General features: G+C 44.2%; 2 protein-coding genes across 3 annotated transcripts in view; one reads left to right on the forward strand and one right to left on the reverse strand.

The window, feature by feature from the left end:
* Nucleotides 1-25,114, forward strand: part of DNAH10 (dynein axonemal heavy chain 10) — a 164,138-nt gene that overhangs the window by 79,394 nt on the left and 59,630 nt on the right. For both annotated transcript variants that reach the window (XM_043902040.1, XM_043902041.1), the window contains 10 exons: nt 1,950-2,108; nt 2,561-2,696; nt 3,413-3,535; nt 5,520-5,654; nt 5,954-6,170; nt 10,631-10,750; nt 12,061-12,206; nt 16,336-16,488; nt 17,830-18,090; nt 23,939-24,111. In XM_043902040.1, the coding sequence (XP_043757975.1) occupies nt 1,950-2,108; nt 2,561-2,696; nt 3,413-3,535; nt 5,520-5,654; nt 5,954-6,170; nt 10,631-10,750; nt 12,061-12,206; nt 16,336-16,488; nt 17,830-18,090; nt 23,939-24,111 (1,623 nt within the window). The remainder of the gene's footprint in view (nt 1-1,949; nt 2,109-2,560; nt 2,697-3,412; nt 3,536-5,519; nt 5,655-5,953; nt 6,171-10,630; nt 10,751-12,060; nt 12,207-16,335; nt 16,489-17,829; nt 18,091-23,938; nt 24,112-25,114) is intronic.
* LOC122693982 (U3 small nucleolar RNA-associated protein 6 homolog) lies at nt 19,040-21,621 on the reverse strand. Its single transcript, XM_043902042.1, has one exon. The coding sequence runs from the start codon at nt 21,532-21,534 to the stop codon at nt 19,738-19,740; it is 1,797 nt and encodes a 598-aa protein (XP_043757977.1). The 5' UTR covers nt 21,535-21,621; the 3' UTR covers nt 19,040-19,737.

A 25,114-nucleotide genomic window follows, 5' to 3' on the forward strand; every position in this document is an offset into this window, starting at 1 on the left:
AGAGCATCTTAACTTGTTCCATTGCTGATTTAGTTGATATATTTTAGAAGGCAAAACAGTGAGCCTTTTGTCCATCAGGCTGTAAATAGGTTTATTTATGAAATGAGTATTTCACCAGCTATCTTATAAGGATGTTTTGAAAATTAACTTAGGTTGTATTTTCTTGATGTTCAGATTCCTTTAAAATCAGTCAGGACCCACACCATTCTGCGACACTATTATGGTATCAGAGTGGCCAAAAAGAAAGTCACCTCCCTAAATGCCTTGTCATCACCAGCCTTGCAAGAGCTGTGTCTCTTGAAGGAAAAAGTGACCTCACACTCCTAATATAGAATGTCACAAAGACCTGTGGTGAATCAATCAATACCCTTATACTGAAAATGAGTTTTCTGATTCTCACTTTTCTCCTAAGCAATCACTTCCCAGGTGGGTGCTAGTGGTACAGAACCCATCTGTCAATGTAGGAGACAAAAGAGACTTGGGTTTGTTCCCTGGGTCAGAAAGATCCCCTAGAGAAGGACGTAGCAGCTCACTCCAGTATTCTTGCCTGGAGAATCCCATGGACAGAGGAGCCTGGTGGGCTATAGTCCATAGGGTCGCAAAGAGTCGGACACGGCCAAAGTGACTTAGCATTCATGCAATCACTACATTGCAGAAAGATTTCAATTCATGCTGATATTCCAGCAAAAATCTAAAACAAGCATTATAATTGTTGTGACTTTACCATTCTAGATAGTCTATAAAATCTTTTATAGTTTATAAAAGTTTATAAAATGGCTGTGTCATTTCTTCATGTTCCTTCTTATATTTTTCATGAGAAAACCATTGGACGGTGGCTTACTGATTGTAAGGATTTTATTCCATAGCCATCCTGTATTTATTCTTTAATTAATTCATTATTAGATCATTTATGAAACTATTATATATAGATGTGAGTATCAGTATGCCACTATTATTTTTGTTTACTTACTTTGTTAATTATGAACTATGGTTCATGTGAACTTTAGTTTTCTGTGGATGAATTAATCCCCCAGCACCATGGGAGTTTACAGGCATTGTAGTGGGAAATATCCCTATATACCCCTACATGTAAATCTAAGTGATTTATAAAAAAAGCAACACAGGGTCTTCCCTGGTGTTTCAAAGGCTAAGACTCCAAGCTACCAATGCAGGGGACCCAGGTTTGATCCCTGGCCAGGGAACTAGATCCTCCATGCCTCAACTAAAAGAACCCATGTGCTGCAACTAAGACCTGGCACAGCCAAATAAATAAATAAATATCTAAACAATAACAACGCTGAGTGGATGTCATTCTATTAACACAAGGGATTGCACATCGTGAGTTCAAAGGTTTTATGTTACCCTGATGACTGTTACCTCTTATACACTAGTTGTGAAATATTTACATAAATATGCCATATGCACGAATATGTAAATACACAGAGATGAAATATACATGAAGGTTAGCATCTGTTGCCCCCCAAAATCAAAGCCGTGTTATCAGTTCAGACCTTGCTTATATTGGGGCCACATGTCTGGTGAAAGGTGGTTCCCTTCCCTTTGTTAGTCGCTCAGTCGTGTCTGACTCTTTTCGATCCCCTGGACTGTAGTCCACCAGGCTCCCCTGTCCTTGGAATTTTCCAGGCAAGAATACTGGAGTGGGTTGCCATTCCCTTCCCCAGGGGATCTTCCCCATCCAGGGACTGAACTCAGATCTCCTGCATTCACGGGCAGATTCTTTACCATCTGAGCCTCCAGGGAAGCCCTCCCTTGACTTTAGTAAAAACCATTAACAGAGAATGGGAAGCCCAGTGCAGGGGATGGTTGGGATGGTTTGCATGTTAAATTTTGGATCGGATCCCAAATCTAACCCCCTACATGAGTGGCCTGTGTTGTTCTAACGCACTGAGTCTGCCTGAGTCCTGGCTGAGGCTTTTCCTTCTATGTAGGCTTGGGCTGGTGACAAAGCTGTATATCCTGAACCCCAAGGCTATGAGTGTCATAGAGCTGTATGGCATCCTGGATCCCACCACCCGAGACTGGACAGATGGGGTGCTGTCCAACATCTTCCGGGAGATCAACAAGCCCACGGATAAGAAGGAGCGAAAGTGAGTATCTGTGTAAGGAGGGGAGAGCCTGGGTGGATTTGTAATGAATTAGCCAAAACTTACAAGTAAACAAGTGATGTGTAGTATTGTAGTTTCGTGATTGGAGGCAGGTAGACTCAGGAGGCTCTGCTCGTGAAGCTCTAGTACCACTCAGCACTGTTTCTGTCTTATCTAATTTCTTCTCCTTGACTGTGTTGGTCCCCAGCTTACCATGAGGAAGCTGAGGTCCAGGGAAGGGGAGGGAAACGCTTGCCTCAAGGCCAGGGATTTGAGCTTGGGACATCATGGTTATTTTATTAGGTCAAATCTCTGGACCAAGTAGGGTGCTCTGTCTCACATTCTGGTTAGAAAACTCTGGGAAAAGATGTTCAACATGAATGGGGAGGTTACACCAAGTTGCGTAATGGGAAGTCTTCCAGGTGCCATGGCTGACTTTTTTCCGGTTGCCACAGGTATATTTTATTCGATGGTGATGTGGATGCTCTGTGGGTGGAGAACATGAATTCTGTGATGGACGACAACAAGCTGTTGACGCTGGCCAATGGCGAGCGTATTCGGCTTCAAGCACACTGTGCCCTGCTCTTTGAGGCAAGTAGTGATGACAAATAATTTCAAACAGAAGTCTTTCTTTTAATTACAATTTAAAGTACTTATTTTTAAAAATTTATTTTATTGAAGTATAGTTGATTTGCAGTGTTGTATTGATTTCTGCTGTATAGCAGAGTGATTCAATCGTACATTTATATGCATTCTTTTTCATATTATCTTGCATTATGGTTTGAATATCGTTCCCCACACTATACGGTGGGACCTTGTTTATGCATTCTGTATATAATAGTTGGCATCTGCTAGTCCCCAACTCTCAGTCCTTCCTTCTCCCTACCCCTTCCTCCTTGGCACCCACAAGTCTATTCTCTCTGTAAGTCTGTTTCTGTTTCGTAAATAAATTCACTTGTGTCATATTTTAGATTCCACATATAACTGATATCATATGGTATTTGTCTTTCTCTTTCCGACCTATTTCTTTTAGTATGATAATCTTTAGGGCCATCCATGTTGCTGCAAATGGCATTATTTCATTCTTTTTTTTGGCTGAGTCATATTCTATTGTATGTATGTACCACATCTTCTTTATCTATTCACCTGTTGATGGAAATTTGCATTGTTTCCATGTCTTGGCCATTGTAAATACTGTTGCAATGAACATTGGGGTGCATGTATCTTTTTGAATTTTAGTTTTGTCCAGATATACTCCCAGGGACTGGGACTGCTATAGATAACACTGATTTTGTTCATTTCTCCAGGTTGGGGATTTACAGTATGCCTCCCCTGCGACTGTGTCTCGATGTGGAATGGTTTATGTGGATCCTAAAAACTTGAAATATAAACCATACTGGAAAAAATGGGTTAATCAAATACAAAACAAGGTGAAAATTATTTCCAAAATGAACTAACAATCATTAGTATTGGTGGCTAATTGGATAAACATAACTCAGAGGGATGTTTGTCACTGAAGGCCATGATCTTGACCTTGACCTTGACCTGCCCGTGATCTTGAGCACTAAATGTTATCAGTAAGTTGGGTGACAGCATGGAAGACACCCTTATGAGATTTCCAGAAAATTCATGGCAGGTGGGATAGATAGTGATTTTGATAGTCTAGACCAGGGGGTGACAAATTTTTTCTGTGAAAGAGAGTAAATATTTTAGGCTTTGGGGGCCATATGGTTTCTTTTGCAACTACTCAACCCCACCATTATGGTATGAAAGCAGCCATAGTACATGAATGGGCATTGCTATGTACCAATAAAACTTTATTTACAAAACAGGTGGCAGGCCAGATTTGGCTTATGGACTGTAGTTGGCAACCCCTCACCCAGCCAAGTCCAGTGGTTGAGAGACTTGTCTCTAGGAGGTGTCGGGCTCCTCCTGTCTTGCTCAGTTGGATGAACACAGTGTGTGAAGGACCTAGTTTGTCACAGAATTGAGACTCAATGGTTTCAGTTGATCTCAAACACTGTGATAGGTCATAAACCTGCTCAGAAATGTGTACTGTCTTTTTTATTTTTTGGCTCCATTGGGTCTTCATTGCTGCTCATGGGCTTTCTCTAGTTGCAGTGAGTGAGGGCTACTCTCTAGTTGCAGTGCAAGGGTTTCTCATTGTGGTGGCTTCTCTTGTGTGGATCATGGGCTCTAGGGCACATGGTTTTCATAGTTGCAACTCGTGGGCTCTAGAGAACAGGCTCAGGAGTTGTAGTGCACCGGCTTAGTTGCCCTGAGGCATGTGGGATCTTAGTTCCCCAACCAGGGATTGAACCTGCATCCCCTGCACTGGCAGGCAGATTCTTAACCACTGGACCACCAGGGAAGTGCCATGTATTGCCTTAATGGTAGACTTCATTGAAAGATTCAGAGGGAAACGTGACAGTCATGTGAAGGCTGTGGCTTGATCACACCCAGGACATCATGACCATACAGGATGCAGCTCTAGAAGGGCCACTAGGCTGATGGAAAATTGGAAACTATGACGCAATTACCCCAGAGAAGAGAGGAGCAAGGGGAACATGTTAGGACCATTTGAGGCATACTGTCATATGGGAGGGGCTTCCTAGGTGGCACTAGTGGTAAAGAACCCACCTGCCAAGGCCGGAGACACGCAAGATCCCTGGGTCAGGAAGATCCCCTGGAGGAGGGCATGGTGACCCACTCCAGTATTCTTGCCTGGAGAATCCCATGGACAAAGGAGTTAGTGGGCTCCAGTCCATCAGGTTGCAAAGAGTCAGACATGACTGAAGAGACTTAGCATTGATGCATGTCGTATGGGAGATGACGCCCATACAAGCCCTTGGGATCATCAATGTCTCTATAGGGAGAGAGACCTTCCATTGCTTTATACTCTTTGTTCAATGGCTGTGGCCATGTCACTTAAATTCTTAGATAATCAGCTCTTTGCCTGTCAGGTGGAACCTTTTATAGCACCTCCCTCCCAGGTGGTGGGATAGATTCTGTGGCAGTGAAATTAAAGGTTTTGTGATAAAACAGAAGCATATTATGAAGGACAATTTTTTCTACAAATATATAGGTGAGTTATCAGAGTTTACTCACCTGCTCAATTTCTCATTCATCAGAAAATGTTTCTCATCCCCTCTTTTTACAAGCACAGCTTCCCATGAGCTTCTGTTTGAATAAAGGAACCCTTGGAAGTTCCCCAGCAGTCCAGTGGTTAGGACCCAGCACTTTCCCTGCTGAGGGCCCAGGTTGGCTCCTTGGTCAGTGAACTAAGATCCTGCAAGCAGCATGGCACAGTCAAAATAACAATAATAATAATAAAAGAATCTGTGATAGAAGAAGCAGACTGAAAATTAAATAAAGGAACCCTTGAGAATGCTTTGAAATTCTGCTCTTTTATAGATGGAGCAAGGTTATTTAGAGAGTCTGTTTGATAAATACGTACCGTACCTCATTGATGTGATAGTGGAAGGAATAGTGGATGGAAGACAAGGAGAGAAGCTGAAGACGATAGTTCCGCAGACAGACCTAAATATGGTAAGAAACTATCTTTGTTAGCAAAAAGAAATTCTTCCCTAAAGAGCTTTCAAAAGGAAAGCAAAGACATCAGATGGGTAAGATCTAACCTTGCCGGTTACTGACAAGGGAGACTCAATACTTCCTTTCGTGACCATGGGCAAGACAAGATACTGGGCTCCATCTGCCCAAACCAGTATGGTGGGCCATATAATTCCCATCATTCTGAGATCTGGGGTCCCAGGATTTGTGACCAGAACTGACTCTCAGGGGGTTGTGTGGAATATATGGGCTGACCCAGTTATTTTCCTGTGAACCAGGTAACCCAGTTAGCCAAGATGCTGGATTCGTTACTAGAGGGAGAAATCGAGGAGCCTGATCTTCTGGAGTGCTACTTCCTAGAGGCTCTGTACTGTTCTCTGGGCTCTTGCCTCCTCGAGGATGGAAGGGCTAAATTTGATGAATGTATTAAGCGCATTGCTTCTTTGCCTACTGCTGATACAGAAGGGATATGGGCCAGTCCTGGGGAACTGCCAGGTAGGAACCAAACGTAACCTGTTTTTTTGCTCAGAATGCTTTTGGTTAGGTTTTTAGAGGACATGACCTTGCTTTTCCATATGTATGCCTGTATGGGTTTCCTAGATTGTTTGCTTCTGTAGAAAAATGTGCAGAGCACCTAGTGGCACCCTCAGAAGTTCAAATACATAAGCTTCAATAGCAGAAGTCTGGATCTTAGTTGCAGCACGTGGGATCTTGAATTGAAATCTTGAAACTCTTAGTTGTGGCATGTGGGATCTAGTTTCCTGACCAGGGATTGAACCTGGGCCCCTTGTATTGGGAGTGCAGAGCCTTAGCCACTGGACCAGCAGGGAAGTCCTAAAGCCTAGCTCCTTTGGGTGGCCTTTCTTGATGAATCTAACCTTTCCCCACCTAGCTTAGGTGCTTGCTTCATTCACTCTGTTTAAGCTTTGTAAAATTTTCACATTGTATTAATTTCTTCTCCTTTTAGCTTCTCTGTTTTTTTTTCCTCTAAAATTCCACAGCTAATTTATCTGCTGTATTCCTGAGACTTTGCAAGCAGATAATCACATGTGGATCCACAGATCATTTGTAGGAAATCATTATATTAAGGTTTAAGTGTTTGCATGAAAAAATGTGCATCCTCAAAGAACCATATATGGTGAAAATGTTGCCTTCTCCAAGAACTAGAGATAACACTAGGATCCTTGTTCATCTGTCTCTTAATGACACTTGAATATGCCTTGGCAGGGAGACCCAAGTTTTATTCTGTAATCATTACCTGGGCTGTTGTTTTTAAAGCTCAAAGTAAAATGATCATAGGTCTCTCTACTAGAGAGTCATTGAGCAAATAAAAGATGTTTTAAAAGTCTGTGGTCCTTGCTGGGCATACACACCGAGGAAATCAAAATTGAAAGATACACATGTACCCCAGTGTTCATTGCAGCATTGTTTACAATAGCCAGGACATGGAAACAACCTAGATGTCCAGCAGCAGACAAATGGATAAGAAAGTTGTGGTACATATACACAGTGGAATATTACCCAGCTATTAAAAAGAATGCATTTGAATCAGTTCTAATGAGGTGGATGAAACTGGAGCCTATTATATAGACTGAAGTAAGTCAGAAAGAAAAACACCAATACAGTATATTAATGCATACATATGGAATTTAGAAAGATAGTAATGATGTCCCTATACACGAGACAGTGAAAGAAACCCAGATATAAAGAACAGCCTTTTGGGCCTCTGTGGGAGAAGGTGAGGGTGGGATGATTTGAGAAAAATAGCGCTGAAACATGTATATTACCATATGTGAAATAGATGACCAGTCCAAGTTCAATGCATGAAACAGGGCACTCAAAGCCGGTACACTGGGACAACCCAGCGGGATGGGATGGGGGACACATGTACCCCTGTGGATGATTCATGTCAGTGTATGGCAAAAACCACCACAATACTGTAAAGTAACTAGCCTCCAATTAAAATAAATAAATTAATTTTTAAAAAAGTCTGTGGTCTTGGGACTTCCCTGGTGGCTAAGACACTGTGCTTCCAGTGCAGGGGACCTGGGTTCAATCCCTGGTCAGGGAACTAGATCCCACGTACTGAAACTCAGAGTTCGCATGCAGCAACTGAAGATTCTGCATGCTGCTACTAAGACCTGGAGAAAATAAGTAAATACATTAAAAAAAATATATATATATATATCTGCTTTCTCCCAAGAAGGCAGGTTGTGGTTTGAAAAAAAAAGAAGTCTGGGGTCTTTTAGGGGCTAGTTTTCTTGCACTTTTTCAGAAACCTGAGTCTCTTTTCTGGGGGGAACTTCCCAATTTTGCCCACCATGCTGGCTACATGCTCCTGCCACCTGCAACCCTCATCCCTCACTCAGAGACGATGCTGGTCCCAGTCTGGTCTTTCTCCCTTAGTTTGCCCTCAGCTTGAGGACTTGAATGGCCCTGTAGACAACCCACTTCCAAATGCCTTCTGCATTCAACTCCAGCATCTGGGTCCCTTAACTTCATCCTAGCCCATAACACTCAATACTGTTCTGTCTACATCATAGTTACACTTCCACTCCCCACCCACCGTCAGCTTCTGTGACTCCTGCCACATGTGTTCTCACTTGGCCTCATGCCCCTCCCTGTCTTCTTACCACCTTCTGAACCTTCTAAATCCTTTTCTGCTGCCCTGTTGCTTCAGTCTCCCTTGCCTAAATTTCCTGGCCCTCTTGCCTAATTTTGCCCTTCTGTCGAGTCTGTCTGAAATAACCCAAGCCCGCCTTCTCTGCCTCCCCAGGGTTTGAATGGTACTGAGAAAATCACTATGAAGACTGAAAGTGAAAGTGTTAGTCACTCGGTCGTGTCTGACTCTTTGTGACCCTGTAGACTGTAGCTGGGCTCCTCTGTCCATGGGGTTCTCCAGGCAAGAATACTGGAGTGGGTTGCCATTCCCTTCTCCAGGGGTTCTTCCCAACCCAGGGATCAAACTCCTGGCACCTCCATAAATTCAGTCTTGAACTTGAACTCCCTCTCCTATCCCCACAGGGGTAATTCATTTCCCTTTTCTCCAAATCTCCACTGGGCCCTCGCCCCTATCTCTGCAGATGACCTTCCTCCTTCCTTGAACAGGAAAAACCCACACTGTCAGATAGGAATTTTTCCAGCCCCCATCTTCTCCTGCCTCCTTTCTCAGGGGCGAGGAGACCCTCCTCTTGGCCAAGCTGAACCTGCCCTGAGCTTTGAGATCTGCTGCCTCCCACCTCCTCAGGCTCCTGGCTTCACCGGTTTTCTCCTGTCTTTTATATTTTACATCTGTCCATCTCTACCAACCCCGTCCCACTGGCTCTTTGACATGTTCCAGTAAAGCCTTCCTAATCCTAGCCCCTTCTAGAGATGTCTCTCTGCCTCTTCCTTTTTTTTTTTTTTTTTTTTAAATTATTTGGCTTCACTGGGTCTTAATTGTAGCACGCAGGATCTTTAGTTACAGTGTGTAGGATCTAGTTCCCCAACCAGGGATCGAACCCAGACCCCCTGCATTGGGAGCTCAGATTCTTAGCCACTGGACCACCAGGGAAGTCCCTGCCTCTTCTCTTTTAAAGCCACGTGTCCTGAAAGATTGTCCTCGAGCTACTTTCTCTTTCATCCCACCACTTCTCAACCATCTGCCTCCTACCTCCCTTCTGCACATCTCCACCCAGACTGCTCCCAGCCAGCACCTACACTGCCTTCTTGTTGCCGGATCTGATAGCCTCTTCAGATCTTTGCCTCCTTGACCTTGCCCCAGTATCAGGCGTGGTGCTACTTTCTGCCTTCTTAAAAATTCTTCTTCCATCCTGCGCCGTTCTGGCCATGCCTGCCAAGTTTCCTTTTTTGAGTCCCCTTGGCCCCTTCCTCATATCAGGACTTGGTCCTAGACCTTCTTTTCACTCTTTGTGTCCTCACTGAGCCCTTTTCACCTTGCTCACAGCTCTGACTTCCAGGCCCTTTCCTTTCTGAGCCTTCTTCTGGGTTTCCTAGTTTGGTTATATTTAAATCTATCTTTCCCTTCTTTCTTTCTTCTTTTTTCCATCCATCCATATTTATCTCTTTCTATTTACCTATCCCACTGACAGAGGAGTCTGGCAAGTCCATGGGGTCACAAAGAGTTGGAATGACTAACAGTTTGGGCTTCTCTGGTGACTCAGACTATAAAGAATCCATCTGCAATGCAGGAGACGTGGGTTCAATCCCTGGGTCAGGAAGGTCCCCTGGAGAAGGGTATGGCTACCGACTCCAGTTATTTTTGCCTGGATAATTCCATGGACAGAGGAGCCTGGTGGGTTACACTCCATAGGGTTGCAAAGAATCAGACACAACTGAGTGACTAACACTTTCACTTTTCACCTATCCATCCATCTTTACATCCATTTGTATCTGCATATCTATGTTGGAGAAGACTCTTAAGAGTTCCTTGGACTGCAAAGAGATCCAACCAGTCCATCCTAAGGGAGATCAGTCCTGGGTGTTCATTGGAAGGATTGACGCTGAAGCTGAAACTCCAATACTTTGGCCACCTCATGCAAAGAGTTGACTCATTGGAAAAGACCCTGATGCTGGGAGGGATTGGGGGCAGGAGGAGAAGGGGACGACAGAGGATGAGATGGCTGGATGGCATCACTGACACGATGGACATGAGTTTGAGTAAACTCCGGGAGTTGGTGATGAACAGGGAGGCCTGGCGTGCTGCGATTCATGGGGTCGCGAAGAGTCGGACACGGCTGAGCAACTGAACTGAACTGAACTGATCTATGTCTATTTCTATTTATTCATCCATCCATCTTTATCTATCTCCATCCATCCTTCTGTAGCTATCAGTTTATCCAGTTAAGTTTCTATCCAGGGAACAAATAGCATTAGTTCGTTTCAAGGATGAGCCAGAGCTGATTCTGTATTTCTATGTCCACAATCAAAACAAAACTGACCACTTTTTATTACAGGTCACCTTCCAACCTTGTATGACTTTCACTTTGATTCCACACAGAAGAAATGGATACCGTGGAATCAATTAGTTCCAGAGTATGTTCATTCCCACGAGAGGAAATTTGTTGACATCCTGGGTACGTGAGAACCGAAGCTTCGGTTTAAGCATATATGGTTCTCATTCTGTGTGGAAGGGTAGAAGATCCCGCGGTCCCAGTGGAACTCTCAGTCCCACCCAGAGTGCTGGTGGGGAGAAGCTGAACGTGAGCCATGGGTTTTGCCAAGAGGGTGGTATTTGGATTCCTTTTCTGTGCCTCTGGACATCTGAAGGTGTCTATGCCCCTCAGCTCTTTCGCCTGGCAGGTGGACCCTCCCTGCCAGGGAGGGTGGCAGGGCTTGAGGTGGGTAGGATGCTCCCCTGCTTCTGCTCACTTTGCACAGGTTCCCTCCTGCCCCGTAGAGCTGGCTGGGCGTGGGGAGGGACGCAGGAAGGAGGGAAAAACGAATGACTAAGGCAGCATTTTGTAAGAGTCACTGCCTTGAGAAGTAGTGTACTATGGATATTGTGTATTGAGCTGTATTTAACATGCACACCTCTGGCCATTTGGATACCACGGAGGCTCAAGATATTCCACAAAACGAATATCTGATTTTGGTTGGTATAGAGTTCTTATGGAATGAAGCTTACATGTTTTCTCAGGAACCAATCAGGATTTAAAGCTGCTAGTGTAGGAGTAAGCCAGACTTGACTTGGAGGCTTGATAGTCTCTTCAGAGGAAGCTGAAAAAAGTGAAAGTCTGTTGCTAAGTCGTGTCGGACTCTTTGAGACCCCATGGACTGTAGCCCCCCACGCTCCTCTGTCCCTGGGATTTCCCAGGACTGTAGCCCCCCACGCTCCTCTGTCCCTGGGATTTCCCAGGCACGAATACCGGAGTGGGCTGCCATTGCCTCCCCCAGGGGATCTTCCTGACCCAGGGATTGAAGCCGCATCTCCTGCTTGACAGGCAGACTTGTTACAACTGAGCCACCTGGGAAGCCCTCAGAGGAAGTTGTTGGTCAGGAAATAAGTCTTGATAAGTGACTTATGCAGCAGAGAGTCTGGGAGTTTTCAATATCCTGAGTATAAGTCAGAATCGGATATTGAAACAGTTTGGGTTTTCTACGCTTGTATGCGATGATGACACAGCTGTAGAAATGTATCAAACTCATCAAATTATACACTTAATATTGGAATGAATTTTATGGTCTGTGGATTATGCCTCCATAAGGCTATTAGAAATAATCATTAGGGGTAGTGAGCTTCTCCATTTATATGTTTTCAAGGTCACCTCTTGGGTTTTTGCTGATGCTTCTTATGGGATTTATGGGATCCTGGGGAACTCCAGGCTGCCCAGTGTGCGCCTTATTGGTGTTTCTGTGATGCTCTAATTCTTCATATGTTTTTTAGTTCATACAGTGGATACAACCCGTACTACCTGGACACTGGAACAAATGGTTAAGATTAGACAACCTGTTCTTTTGGTTGGTGAATCTGGTACATCCAAGACAGCCACTACCCACAACTTCCTGAAAAACCTGAATGAAGAGACTAATGTAAGTCATTATTTGTATCTGTTATCTGTGGGCAAATAACAAATTACCCCAACACAAAGCAGTTCATACAACAAATACTATCTCACAGTTTCTGCAGATCTGGAATCTGGGGGTGGCTTAGCTAGTTGTTCTAGCCCAGGCTCTTTCATGAGATGGCAAGGTTGACCAGGGCTGAGGTCATCTGAAGGCTTGACCATGGCTGGGGGAATCCTCTTCTGAGATGTTCGGTATCAATTCCCCACCGTGTGAGCCTCTCCAAGCACTGCTGGTGTACTCCTTTATTTTTTCCTGAAGATTATTTATTCATTTATCTCTTTTATGGCTGCACTGGTTCTTTGTTGCTGCACGCGAGCTTTCTCTACTTGTGGCAAGCAGGGGCTACTTGCTAGTTCAGGTGCATGGGCGCCCTCATTGCAGTGGCTCCTCTTGTTGGGGAACACAGGTTTTAGGATGTGCGGGCTCAGCAGTTGCAGTGCATGGGCTTAGTTGCCCCACAGCATGTGGGATCTTAGTTCCCCAACCAGGGATTGAGCCTGTGTCCTTTGCATTGGCAGGCAGATTCTTAACCACTGCACCTGCTGTTGTCCCCTTGACCTGGCAGCTGACTTCCCTCAGAGTGAATGTCTGAGGTAGAAAAGCAGATGCTACAATGCTTTGTATGATCCAGGAAACCACACACCATCACTTTTGCCACATTCTGTGGATCACAGAGGCACTACTGTGGCCAACTCTGATGCAGCATAGGAGGGGGCAACACAGGGTGTGGGTACCTGGAGGTGAGGGTGATTGGGGGTCGTCTTGAAGGCTGGCAGTTACACTCCTCATCACCATTTTGTGGTTTTTCATTTCCTTCCTCCAGCCATGTGCCAGACGTGGGAGGGTTTGGGTACTCCTGTGCAAACAACAGTGAACAAAGCTATTAAGGTCCACTCTCATTAAGAGGGGAGCCAGATATGAAAATGAATCATGCATGGAACATGATCATGCAGAACATGCCAGGTGCAATGAGATGTTAGGAAGGAGGGTGGCGTTTTTCCTTTCTGTGCACTCCAAGTGGTCCTACATGGCCCTCCTGCTCACCATTGCAACTCTCCTGGTTTTAAAAAATTTTTACTTAACTTTTTAAAATTTGCAGCATGTGGGACCTTTAGTTGTGGCATGTGGGATCTGGTTCCCTGACCAGGGATCCAACCCAGGCCCCCTGCATTGGGAGCTCAGAGTCTTAGCCAGTGAACCATCAGGGAGTGCTAGTGCTAAGTCGTGTCTGACTCTTTGTTGACACTACAGACTGTAGCCCGCAATGCTCCTCTATCCATGAGATTCTCCAGGCAAGAATACTGGAGTGGGTTGCCATTTCCTCCTCTAGAAGATCTTCCTGACCCAGGAATCGAACCCACATCTCTCACTATTGGCAGGCGGTTCTTTACCACTAGCGCTACCTGGGAGGCCCCATTCCCTACTTAATGTTTTATAACCAAGTGAAAACTCTTATCTCCTCCAAGAAGCTGCCCATGATTTTCGGGATGTCTAGCTGTCACATACTTGTCCCCAGTCCATGCACTTACTCAGTTCCTTGTTAACGTTGTCCATCTTTGAGGTTCTTGATTCTGATTCTGGCCTTCTGGAACCTCCAAGCGGAGAAAAGCTTCCCACTGCTTTCCTCTCTGATTCTTCCTTGGGCCTGTGCTTCGCGTGGCAGAGGGGCTCCGGGAAATCTCATGGTACTCCCAAGTGGGGAGTGGTTGGCCTGGCTTTGTGATGGGCACGTAAGGGACAAGGGAAGGATTGGGCCTTGCTGCCCCAAATGGATGGTCAAGCTTGCTCATGTCCTGGCATGTGCAACATGGTTGTTTAGCTTAAGAATGCCATTGTGGAGGGCACTCGAGAAATGTTTACAGCCAGAGGGACCTACAAGTTTACGGAGCCGGGCAAAGAAAACTTGACTTCAGTAGCCCCACCCCTGCCTGCCTCTGTGCTCCTCTCCACCGAGACACTGCAGCTGGTGCTCACAGGCCCAACAAGACAAATCCAGGAACTTTCTGTGCAGTTCAGTGGTTAGGACTCCATGCTTTCACCGCAGAGGTTCAATTCCTGGCCAGGGAACTAAAATCTGGCAAGCCTCAAGGTGAGACAAAATAAGAAAGACACACCCAAACATGTTCACGACAAAGACGTGCGCGTTTGTTCTCCGATGTTCAGGTCAGGTGCACCTGAGCTCGTGGGCACCTTGTAGAAGGGTGTTATCTAAGGCAGTGGTTCTTTTTTATTTATTTATATTTTTGGTTGCCCTGGGTCTTTGTTGCTGCGTGTGCACTTTCTCTAGTTGCAGCAAGCAGGGGCTACTCTCTAGTTGTGATACACAGGCTTCTCATTGTGGTGGCGTCTCTTGTTGCAGAGCATGGGCTCTAGGCACGTGGGCTTAATTGCCCTGAGGCATGTGGGACCTTAGTTCCCTGACCAGGGATCGAACCAATCCATGTCCCCTGCATTGGTAAATGGATTCTTAACCACTGGACCCTCAGGGAAGTCCCACAGGGGTTCTTAAAGTGTGGTCCCTGGACCTGCAGCATAAGCATCACCCGAAAACTTGCTTAAACTGGGACCTACTGAATCGGGAACTCTAAGGATGGGACCCCAATGGGCTGAGGGGCAAGATCCCTCCAGGTGGTTCTGATGCATAATTAAGTATGGGAGCCACTGATCAGTGATCTGTCATCAATTGCTCCAAGAAGGGGTGAGGGAAAAACCCCAAGTTTACATGTGCATGAAAATGTCCACCCCACAGAGGGATCAGGGGCCCTCCCTCACCTTTTTCTCTGCAGTTACTTCCAAGGACTAATCAGTGGTTGTTTGTATTCTCTTTAAAAAAAAAAATTTTATTGAAGTATAGTTGATTTACAGTGTTGTGTTAGTTACCGCTATACAGCAAAATGACTCAGTTTTATATACATATATAGTTTGTATGTATTTATATACACACACATATATACACGTATAGTTTGTATGTGTTTATATACACACACATATAGACACGTATAGTTTGTATGTGTTTATATACACACACATATATACACGTATAGTTTGTATGTGTTTATATACACACACATATAGACACGTATAGTTTGTATGTGTTTATATACACACACATATAGACACATATAGTTTGTATGTGTTTATATACACACACATATAGACACGTATAGTTTGTATGTGTTTATATACACACACATATAGACACATATAGTTTCTTTATATAGGCTTCTCTGGTGGCTCAGATGGTTTAGAATCTGCCAGCAATACAGGAAACTTGGGTTTGATCCCTGGGTCAGAAAGATCCGCTGGAGAAGGGAATGGCAATCCAATCCAGTACTCTTGCCTGGAGGATTCCATGGGCAGAGGAGCCTGGTGGGCTACAGTCCGTGGGGTCGCAAAGAGTCAGACGCGACTGAACAATGAACAGACAAACGCATATATACATGTGCGCCTTCTTTTTCAATACTCCTTTCCACTGTGGTTTAATCACAGGATATTGAATATAGTTCCCTGTGCTGTATAGTAGGACTTTGTCGTTTATGCATTGCGTGTATACCAGTTTGCATCTGCTAATCCGACGTTTGTGCTCTCTTTGACTTATTTATTAAGATGTAGCTGGCATGATAGTAATTTATATTTGAATATTGCTCTGTCATTTTGAAAATACTTTGATATATTTCATCTCACATGATAAAAATCACTCTGTGAAGTAGTCCAAGTAAATGTCATTAAAATAATCTTTCAGATGAGGAAAAAGGAGGCTCTGAAAGCTTAAGCAGTGGTTCTGAGGTCACCTGAGGTCACCTGGTTAGAACTGTGTAGACCCAGTAACCCTCCCACCAATCCACATTCCGCCCCCCAGTTCACACTGTTCACCTGGCAACTAGTTATTGCCTCCTACAACCTGCCATGAAGAAAGAGGAATTCTTGCTTTAGCGTTAAAATGTGTAATGAACTTCAGACTCATGTTGGGTTGCAAAAAAAATTAGTTCAGATACCAGTGAATCTGTAAAATAGATGGTAGCTTACAATCAAATATTTCATATAGGTACCGTGAAAAGAGACCGTGTTTTGGAATTCTCTCTTTCTGTTTCAGATTGTGTTAATGGTCAGTTTCTCCTCCCGCACCACGTCCATGGATATCCAAAGAAATTTAGAAGCCAATGTGGAAAAACGAACCAAAGACACTTATGGGCCACCCATGGGAAAACGCCTCCTGGTGTTCATGGATGACATGAACATGCCGAAGGTTGGTGAGGCTGAGGGGGTGGGTGGGGGGCAGTGGCGGGGCCATGTAGTGGGTCTGGCAGACGGGAAAGCATCTGTCTTTATTCTTCACAATATCTGTGGGCCAGGTTATGGAGAGTCAGCTTAGGGGACCATGCAACTGGAGGGACTCTTTCCTTAGATCCGTTCCTTTGTTTCTCCAAGGATTAAAGCAGGTAGCAGGCAGCCTCTGAACTGTATTCAGTGTATATAGTTCAGTGTATGTTTGAGTAAGTGGTTGCAGATGAGCTATACTTTAGATAATAATACTGTCCTCAGTCCTGTATACCTGGGTATGCTTCCCAGGTGGTGCAGTGGTAAAGAATCTGCCTGCCAGTGCAGTAGATGTGGGAGACATGGGTTCAATCCCTGGGTCAGGAAGATCCCCTGGAGTAGGAAGTGGCAACCCACTCTGGTATTCTTGCTTGAGGAATCCCATGGAAAGAGGAGCCTTGCAGGCTACAGTTCATGGGGTCATAAAAGAGTCAGACATGACTGAGTGACATACATGGGAAGTGTAAGGGCAGGCGCTTCCTAAGAATTCCTCTAGATTTACCAAGGAAAGGGAATGTTCACAGGCACCATGAGTTTGTTTCTGGGGCCAGAGCCTAAGAGGTGCAAAGTTTTCTTAGTACTGGGATTGAAATTTATTATCATGTCTGCAGAACCATTCCCCCCACCAAAAATGTATCTTCTAGATGGACTGTTTACAGCCAGGATCCATGCATCCATGCATGCAGCCATCCATCTATCCATCCATCCATCCATCTATCCATGCATGTATCCACCATCCATCCATCCATTCATGCATTTATATCCATACATACACCCATCCATCTATGCATCTGTCGATCTATGCATGCATCCATACACTTGTTTATCCATCCATCCATCCAATTGACATATTTATTGAGCATCTCCTATGGGGACTGGTGCTGTGAAGTGATGAACAAAATATATGTAGTTCCTGCCTTCAGGGAGTTTACAATCTAGAGAGGGACACAGATTAAAAAAAAAAACCCAAAACTACAAATGAATATACGGAACTGCAAACTTTGAGAAGCCCAGTGAAACTCAAACCAGAGCATTCTGAGAGGGTGAAAGGAGAGATGGGATTTAGCTGAAATGAAAGTGTAAGTTGATCAGTCATGTCCGACTCTTTGTGACCCCATGGACTATACAGTCCATAGAATTCTCTAGGCCAGAATACTGGAGTGGGTAGCCTTTCCCTTCTCCAGAGGATTTAGTTGAGATGGTCAGCAAAGGTATTGCTGAGTTCTGCTTTACAATATCACTGTTCTTCCTTTTCTTTAAAACAATTGAGGTGGATGAGTATGGCACACAGCAGCCAATTGCCCTGCTGAAACTGCTGTTGGAAAAAGGCTACTTGTACGACCGGGGGAAGGAGCTGAACTGTAAAAGCATCCGAGACCTCGGCTTTATTGCTGCGATGGGGAAAGCCGGAGGAGGCCGCAATGAAGTTGATCCAAGATTTACTTCGCTCTTCAGTGTCTTCAACATTCCCTTTCCTTCCGAGGAGTCTTTGCATTTAATTTATTCCTCCATCCTCAAAGGCCACACCTCGGTAACTTTTTTTTTTTTTTTCACATATACAAGAATCTATTTTTTTTCCTTTTATTTATTATTTATTTATTTTTTCCATTTATTTTTATTAGTTGGAGGCTAATTACTTAACAATATTGTAGTGGTATTTGTCATACATTGACATGAATCAGCCATGGATTTACATGTATTCCTCATCCCGATCCCCCCTCCCACCTCCCTCTCCACCCAATCCCTCTGGGTCTTCCCAGTGCACCAGGCCCGAGCACTTGTCTCATGCATCCAACCTGGGTTGGTGATCTGTTTCACCCTAGATAATATACACGTTTCGATGCTGTTCTCTCGAAACATCCCACCCTCGCCTTCTCCCACAGTCTTTCTTTACTCATGTATTTTTTACTCATTTATTTCTTTACTCATTTACTCGTTTACTCATTTACTCTTTTACTCATGTATTTCTTTACTCATGTATTTTTGACTATGCTGGGGTTTCGTCACTGCGTGCAGGCTTTCTCTAGTTGCAGTGAGTAGGGTCTTCTATTGTTGAGGAGCACAGGTCCTAGGGTGCATGCTCTTCATTAGCTGCTATGAGACGTGTGGGATATTCCTGGACCAGAGATTGAACCTATATTCCTGCATTGGCAGGCAGATTCTTTACCATTGGACCACCAGGGAAGTCCTATTCTTTTTTTTTTTTTTTTTTTACAATGGAATGCTATGGATTTATTTCACGTTTTCAAGGCTATTTAATAACATGGAAAACAACATAGTATTAAGTGAAACACTGTTAAGTCAAACTGTACTGAATGCTTCTCCCAGTGACATCATGTTACGTTGAAGGATATACAACTCAAACAACCACTTCCTCTGCTCCAAGAATGCCCGTCTCTGCTCTAAGCCACCCTCCATCCTTGCCTCTGGAGCCTTTCTCTTTCTAAGCTACTCCCTACCTCTGCTTTTCCTTGTTACTGGGTCTCTCCAGTGTAATTATTTCTCTCCAGATCAGTCCCAGAGACAAAAACACTTTTGTAATTTCTTAAAATCTTCTCAAAGAACAACTTTTTCCCTAATACCTAGCATCCTCTTCTGCTGCTTCAACCAACTCAGGACATCAGCTCTATTCCTTTCATCCCCACTTCCATCCCAAAAGCTTGTCTTCTTTCTTGCCCATGACAGGGACTCAATGAATGAATGAATAAATGACCTAACAGTATAAATCCAATTCTAACAAAGGAAATCATACCAGTGAGTTAAGTCCAGATGACAAGATTACAACATTACTCTATTCCCTCCTTACTTTTACAATAAATGCATACCACATATACTTCTATAAGGAGAAAACAGAACTGTATTTTCATCCCCATTTTAACTGAACAGAGGTCTAGATTAGAGCTACTCAAGCATGACCAAGTGTAGTAAAAGATCAGTTACATCATTTCCATGTATTCTGAAAAACATTTAGGACCTACATAGTCTGGCCTCAACAACTGGTTTCTGGCCATTAAACAGCAGCTCTCTTTTCTGGAATTCAAGATTAACACGTCAACAAAATTAAAGCAGGCCTCAAAATGAGACACCATCTCGGCAAACTGCAGATGACTGCATAAAACAAATGTGCCCAGAGGGCTTATAGCACTATTTCACAAAGGTGACTGTGCTCTTCCTCTTTTCACAAACGGCCGGCTTGATGCAGAGCATGTTTAGACATAAACTGCTCTACTGACTCTCCCTGCAACATTTTCATGGCTCGCCAATAGAGCTGTCCGCAGTTCTCAGGTCTACCAAGTGGGTGGTTCAATTCTTCTTTGATGTAATCCATCCAGAGATCAGAATCGACAGTTCCAAATTCTCTCAAAGCCCTCTCATAATACTCTCTTAAGTTTTCCATCTTACAGGATTCTTGCTCCTTCTCAAACTCAATCATCTTCCTGAAAAAATCAACTGAAAATGGACGGTTTTCCTGTAAACTTTTAAATACATCTCTGGCCTTTTTGTAACCACCACTTCGATAAGCCCAAGCCAGGTACATTTCCTTCATAGTGGCTGAGTCATCTCCTTGGAGACGAAAGACAGCTCTCTTATAGATCATTTCAACTTCTTCTTGCTTTCCGGCCTCTTCACTCCACTGTGCCCAAATAAACCACAATGGAAGACAAATCTGGGGTTTCAGGTACTCAAAGGCTTGGTTAAAAACCTTGCTTATCTCCTGGCTCTTTGACGAAATCATGGCCTCCAGCTTCACGTGCCACATCTCCTCTGATTTTCTGAACAATTTCACCCCAGCGTCTGCCACCTCCAGGGATTCCTTTAACAACTCTCGGTACAGCAACAACTTGCTCAACTGCCTGTACTGGAGTTCTGGTAAAAGTTTCAGCTCATGTGTCTTCCAGAATGTAGCCATGGTTCTTTCCAGCCTCTTCTTTCTGAGGAGGCGACTGCTTGTCTTCTTAGTAAACCTCTCCATGCAGAAGTTCATGTAACACTTCCACATAGCCTCTGTGGGCAGAGTTTTTACCGCCTCCTCGTACACAGCACAGCACCTCTCTTCCCGGGGGCCCACCTCCTTCGCTTTGGCTTGTTTAGTTGTAGGCAGCTCTTCTCCTGGCTGTGATTTAATCACTAATTCTTGCCGGGCCACATAGTCCCAAGTAAGGGGGTCGTCTGTGTGCAGAGCCTTAAGGTCATTGTAAATTTCTCTTTGCAGATCTTTGGCAAAGTCGAACAGCTGTGCAATTGAAAGCAGTGACACATGAAATTTTGCACTTTTAATTACACTTATAGAATTCTTATAGACGATCCGTGCCAACTCGCCCTTAAGGACTTCTTCAGCATGCTCGAGATTCCCCACATCCATGTCGGCTTTTTCAAACTCTTGTTTTTCCTTCCTCAATTTTTCAGCATGCATCAACTCCATCCTAAAGTATTCTTCATAAAGTTTCGGGTAACGTGGGTGAAAGCGCAGAGCCCGAAGAAATAGCTGTCTTGCACTTTCTGCAGAAAAGCGGTCTTCCATTTCCCATTTGGCCGCCAAAATCCACAAACCTGGCTTGTTCGAATGAAAGGCCAACAAGGAAGAAAATAACTTGCTAAGTTGAACGTTGGCAGCCCACTTCCTACAAAAGACTACAAAAGACAGCCAAAGTTTAACATCATCTTTCCACTTAATCGATGCACGTTGGAAGACACTCTGTATCCGACGTATCATAGGGTCCTCAATCTCATCCTTCTTAAATGTATATCCAACACGAGCTCTTCTTTTCTGGATCAGCTCCAAAAGCTCAATTTCATACTGAACATATCTGATAAAGCTGTCCTTTGAAAGACTTCTTCGCTGTATTCCATATTCTAGTTCTAAAGTCTTCCTAATGACTGCCCTAATCTCCGCCTCACTGAAGAGTCCAGTGCGCTCCAGCTGTTGTAATTCGGGAAGTCGATCCTCTACACGTTCCTGAGTTATTTCCGCCATGATAGCCGAACTCCACAACCCACCACAGGTCCTCTCACCGACGACACACGAAGGAAATGGCCACCCTCTAATCCCGAGAACCGACCAAACCGTCCTATTCTTTTTTTTCTCCTTCAAACTTTTAACTTTTTAGTTTGTATTGGGGTATAGCTGATTAACAATGTTGTGGCAGTTTCAGATGACAGTGAAGGGACTCAGCCATACATATATATGTATCCATTCTTCCCCAAACCCTCCTCCCATCCAGGCTGCCACATAACATGGAGTAGAGTTCCATGTGCTATACAACAGGTCCTTGTTGGTTATCCATTTTGAATATAACAATGTGTACATGACCTAGGGAAGTCCTATTCTTTTTCAAATTCTTCTCCCATTTAGGCTGTGGGTAACGACTTAATTAGAAGTCTAAACCAGAGGGCCTGGTGTTGGGTAGAAACTTGGTAGCAATGTATGCATTTGGCACGGCAAGCACAAGGCCTATAGCCCATGGGGCTTTTAGAGGCCCATGAACGTGTTTTAATTTCTCTCAAAATCAGAAGAAAGGAATCAATCTAATCCAGCCTGGATTATATTCATCTTTATACCAAGTTAATCATAATATATATAAGATAATATATTTAATTATAATTAATAAAATAATATATAAATATATATTTATATATAAGTAATATGTTTTTATGGAGGAAGGGGCCCATGAAAGCATAAGTGCCTAGGGTCCATGGAAATCATGGTGTGGCCCTGAGTTACACAGGTCACCTTGAGTGACAGCAATGAACCAACTACAGGATGTGGGCTCTGGAGTCAGTACCCATTCTGCTCCTTGGGCAAGTCCCTTGAGCTCTCTCCTATGCCCAACCTCATCCAGAATAGGGAGGTAATACTGGTACCGGCCTCCCTGACGTTTCGGGAGAATGAAAGGAGAAAATGCATTTGACGTGTGTGACACGGTGCGCACACCTCTACTCACCAGGTACTAGTTACTGCTGTTATTTCACCAGGATTTACATGACCTCCACAAATGGGCTTCCCTGGTGGCTCAGACCCTGAAGAATCAGCCTGCAATCCAGGAGACCCTGGTCAGGAAGATCCCCTGGGGAAGGGAATGGCACCTCATTCCAGGATTCTTGCCTGGAGAATCCCACGGACAGAGGAGCCTGGCGGGCTACAGTCCATGGGGTCACAAAGAGTCGGACATGACTGAGTGACTAACATTTTCACACTTTACAAGTGGAACCCCTTCATTTAAATAATGACCTCTGATCCTGGCACTTCTCTTCTAAAGCAGGCTTGCTCACTCAAAGTCTTGAGGGACCAGGCAAGAAAGATGAAGGTGTGGGAAGGCCAAATATGATGATCAGTGAGCACCTGGTGTGTTCATGCCCTACCACAAGCCATTCACTTCCAAAACTATGAGGTCTGTGCAAGTCACATCAGTCTCAGATGGAGGGTTGGTTTGGGGCCTTGGTTTCGTATCATGTTGACTTGTCAGTTAATGTGAAAATCTGGGGAAACAAAAGCAGATCAGATGATTAGTTTCTCTGATCCTTCCTTTTTTTTTTTTTTTTTTCTTACCTTCTCACAAAAAAATTATGATGGGTTTTCCCTGGTGGTTGGTCCAGTGATTAAGAATCTGCAGTGCAGGGGACACCGGTTCAATCCCTAGTCTGGGAGGATCCCATATGCCGCGGAGCAGCTAAGCCTGTCAGCCTCAACTGCTGGGCCTGCATGCCTGGAGCCTGTGCTCAGTACTGGGGGCCCGGGGTGTGTGTTGGGGGAGCCACTGCAGTGGGACGCCTGAGCACCGCGGCTCAGTCGCCCCCACTTGCCAGAAACTAGGGAGAGCCCCGGTGCAACAACAAAGACCTAGCACAGCCAATAAGTAAAATAATAAATAAAATAGGTTTTAAAAAATTTTAAAAAAAAGTTTTAAAAAATTATAGAAAAATTCATGCAATGTAAGACTAGCTATTAAAACCATTTTTAAAATACACAGTTCAGTGACACTTAGTACTTTCATAATGTTGTACAACTATCACCACTGTCTAGTTCCAGAATATTTTTATCACCCCGCAAAACAGTTATTCCATCCTGTCCTTCAGCCCCTGGCAACCACTAATCTGCATTCTGTCTCTATGGAGTGTCCTATTCTGGACACTTCCTGTCGGTGGAATCATACAATCTGTGGTCTTCTGTGTTTGGCTTCTTTCACTCAGCATGATGTCTTCAAGGTTCATCTACCTTGTATCCTGTGTCAGCGTTCTGCTCCTCTCCCTGGCCAAATCGTACTCCATGATAATGGATGGACCACATTTTGCTTATCCATTCATCCATTGATAGACACTTGGTGTGGGGGGTGGTGGGACTTTTCATTCTCTAGGTGTTTCTTTCTTTTCTTTTTCTCTAGGTGTTTCATGAGAGCATCATGGCTGTGAGTGACAAGCTGACATCCTGCACGTTGACTCTTTACAAAATCATTGTTCAGGATCTGCCGCCCACCCCATCCAAGTTCCATTACATCTTTAACCTTCGAGATCTCTCACGGGTTTATAACGGTCTTGTCCTCACTAACCCGGAACGGTGAGTTTAGTCTTATCTAACTAAAAGATGCCTCGTCGGTATGATAGCTTCTCTTCTTCTTTTAAGACAGAGGAGCTATCAGGAAATGCGATGTGAATCCATGTGTCAGTTAATCACCCAGTGTCTTTTTGTTTATGTTAAACAAAGAACAGAGACAAATGCTTGGTTAAGACTTGATGCCTCTTGAGCCCTTGAGTTGAAGGTTAGGGAAGCCAAGAGAGGCAGGTGTGTGGCCAAGTGGACAGGTGTGTTCAACCCAGAGGTGGGGATGCTGTGCTGACCATTTGTTCTCCGTTCTAAAGGTGGAATTTGCCCAGTGGAGCCTTTCATTCATACAACTGAGTTGTTTCCAGTTGCCAACTGGGTATATTTTATGTGCCTTTGGGAGAAGTTAACCACAGAGGACAGAGGGATTTAAGTCTTGGTGTAGAAATTTACTTGTGAAAACTAGATGAATTTGTGTATTTACATTAATGTATATTTCATCTATGTAGGTTTTCAGGGATGTCCCAATTTTGTGGATTTACATTATGAATCCACAAACTATTGAAAAATGAATCAGGAACTTTCCACGTGCCCACAGTGACTCTCAGTGCCCTTGAAAGGTTCAGAATGGCAGTTCAGGAGGGGGCCAGTCTGGGTATTTGGGGGTGGAATGAGGCCTCTTTGCCAGAAACCAGAGAAAGACCCAGAATTGGGGTCAGGTGGATCTGGTTCTTAGAGAAAGGAGTTGCCAGTGGCTCCACAACTGATGTTAAATTCATAGATTCCAGTGAGGAGCAGTCCCTTCAAGTTCTCATGTCATTTACATCACTTGTAGATAATGTTCTTTTTTTTCTCTGCAGCAGGAGGAGCTATAAATGACAACGTTATAGTCTTTACATTTAAATTGTTAGTGTCCATTAAGTTTCGGGCTTCCCTGATAGCTCAGTTGGTAAAGAATCTGCCTGCAATGCAGGAGACCCCAGTTCAATTCCTGGGTCAGGAAGATCCCCTGGAGAAG

Source organism: Cervus elaphus, chromosome 5 (assembly GCF_910594005.1).
Source record: "Cervus elaphus chromosome 5, mCerEla1.1, whole genome shotgun sequence".
Lineage (NCBI taxonomy): Eukaryota > Metazoa > Chordata > Mammalia > Artiodactyla > Cervidae > Cervus > Cervus elaphus.

Bases quoted from the DNA above. Each gene is read 5' to 3' on its own strand.
- LOC122693982 (XM_043902042.1), bottom strand. From the start codon at position 21,534: ATGGCGGAAATAACTCAGGAACGTGTAGAGGATCGACTTCCCGAATTA.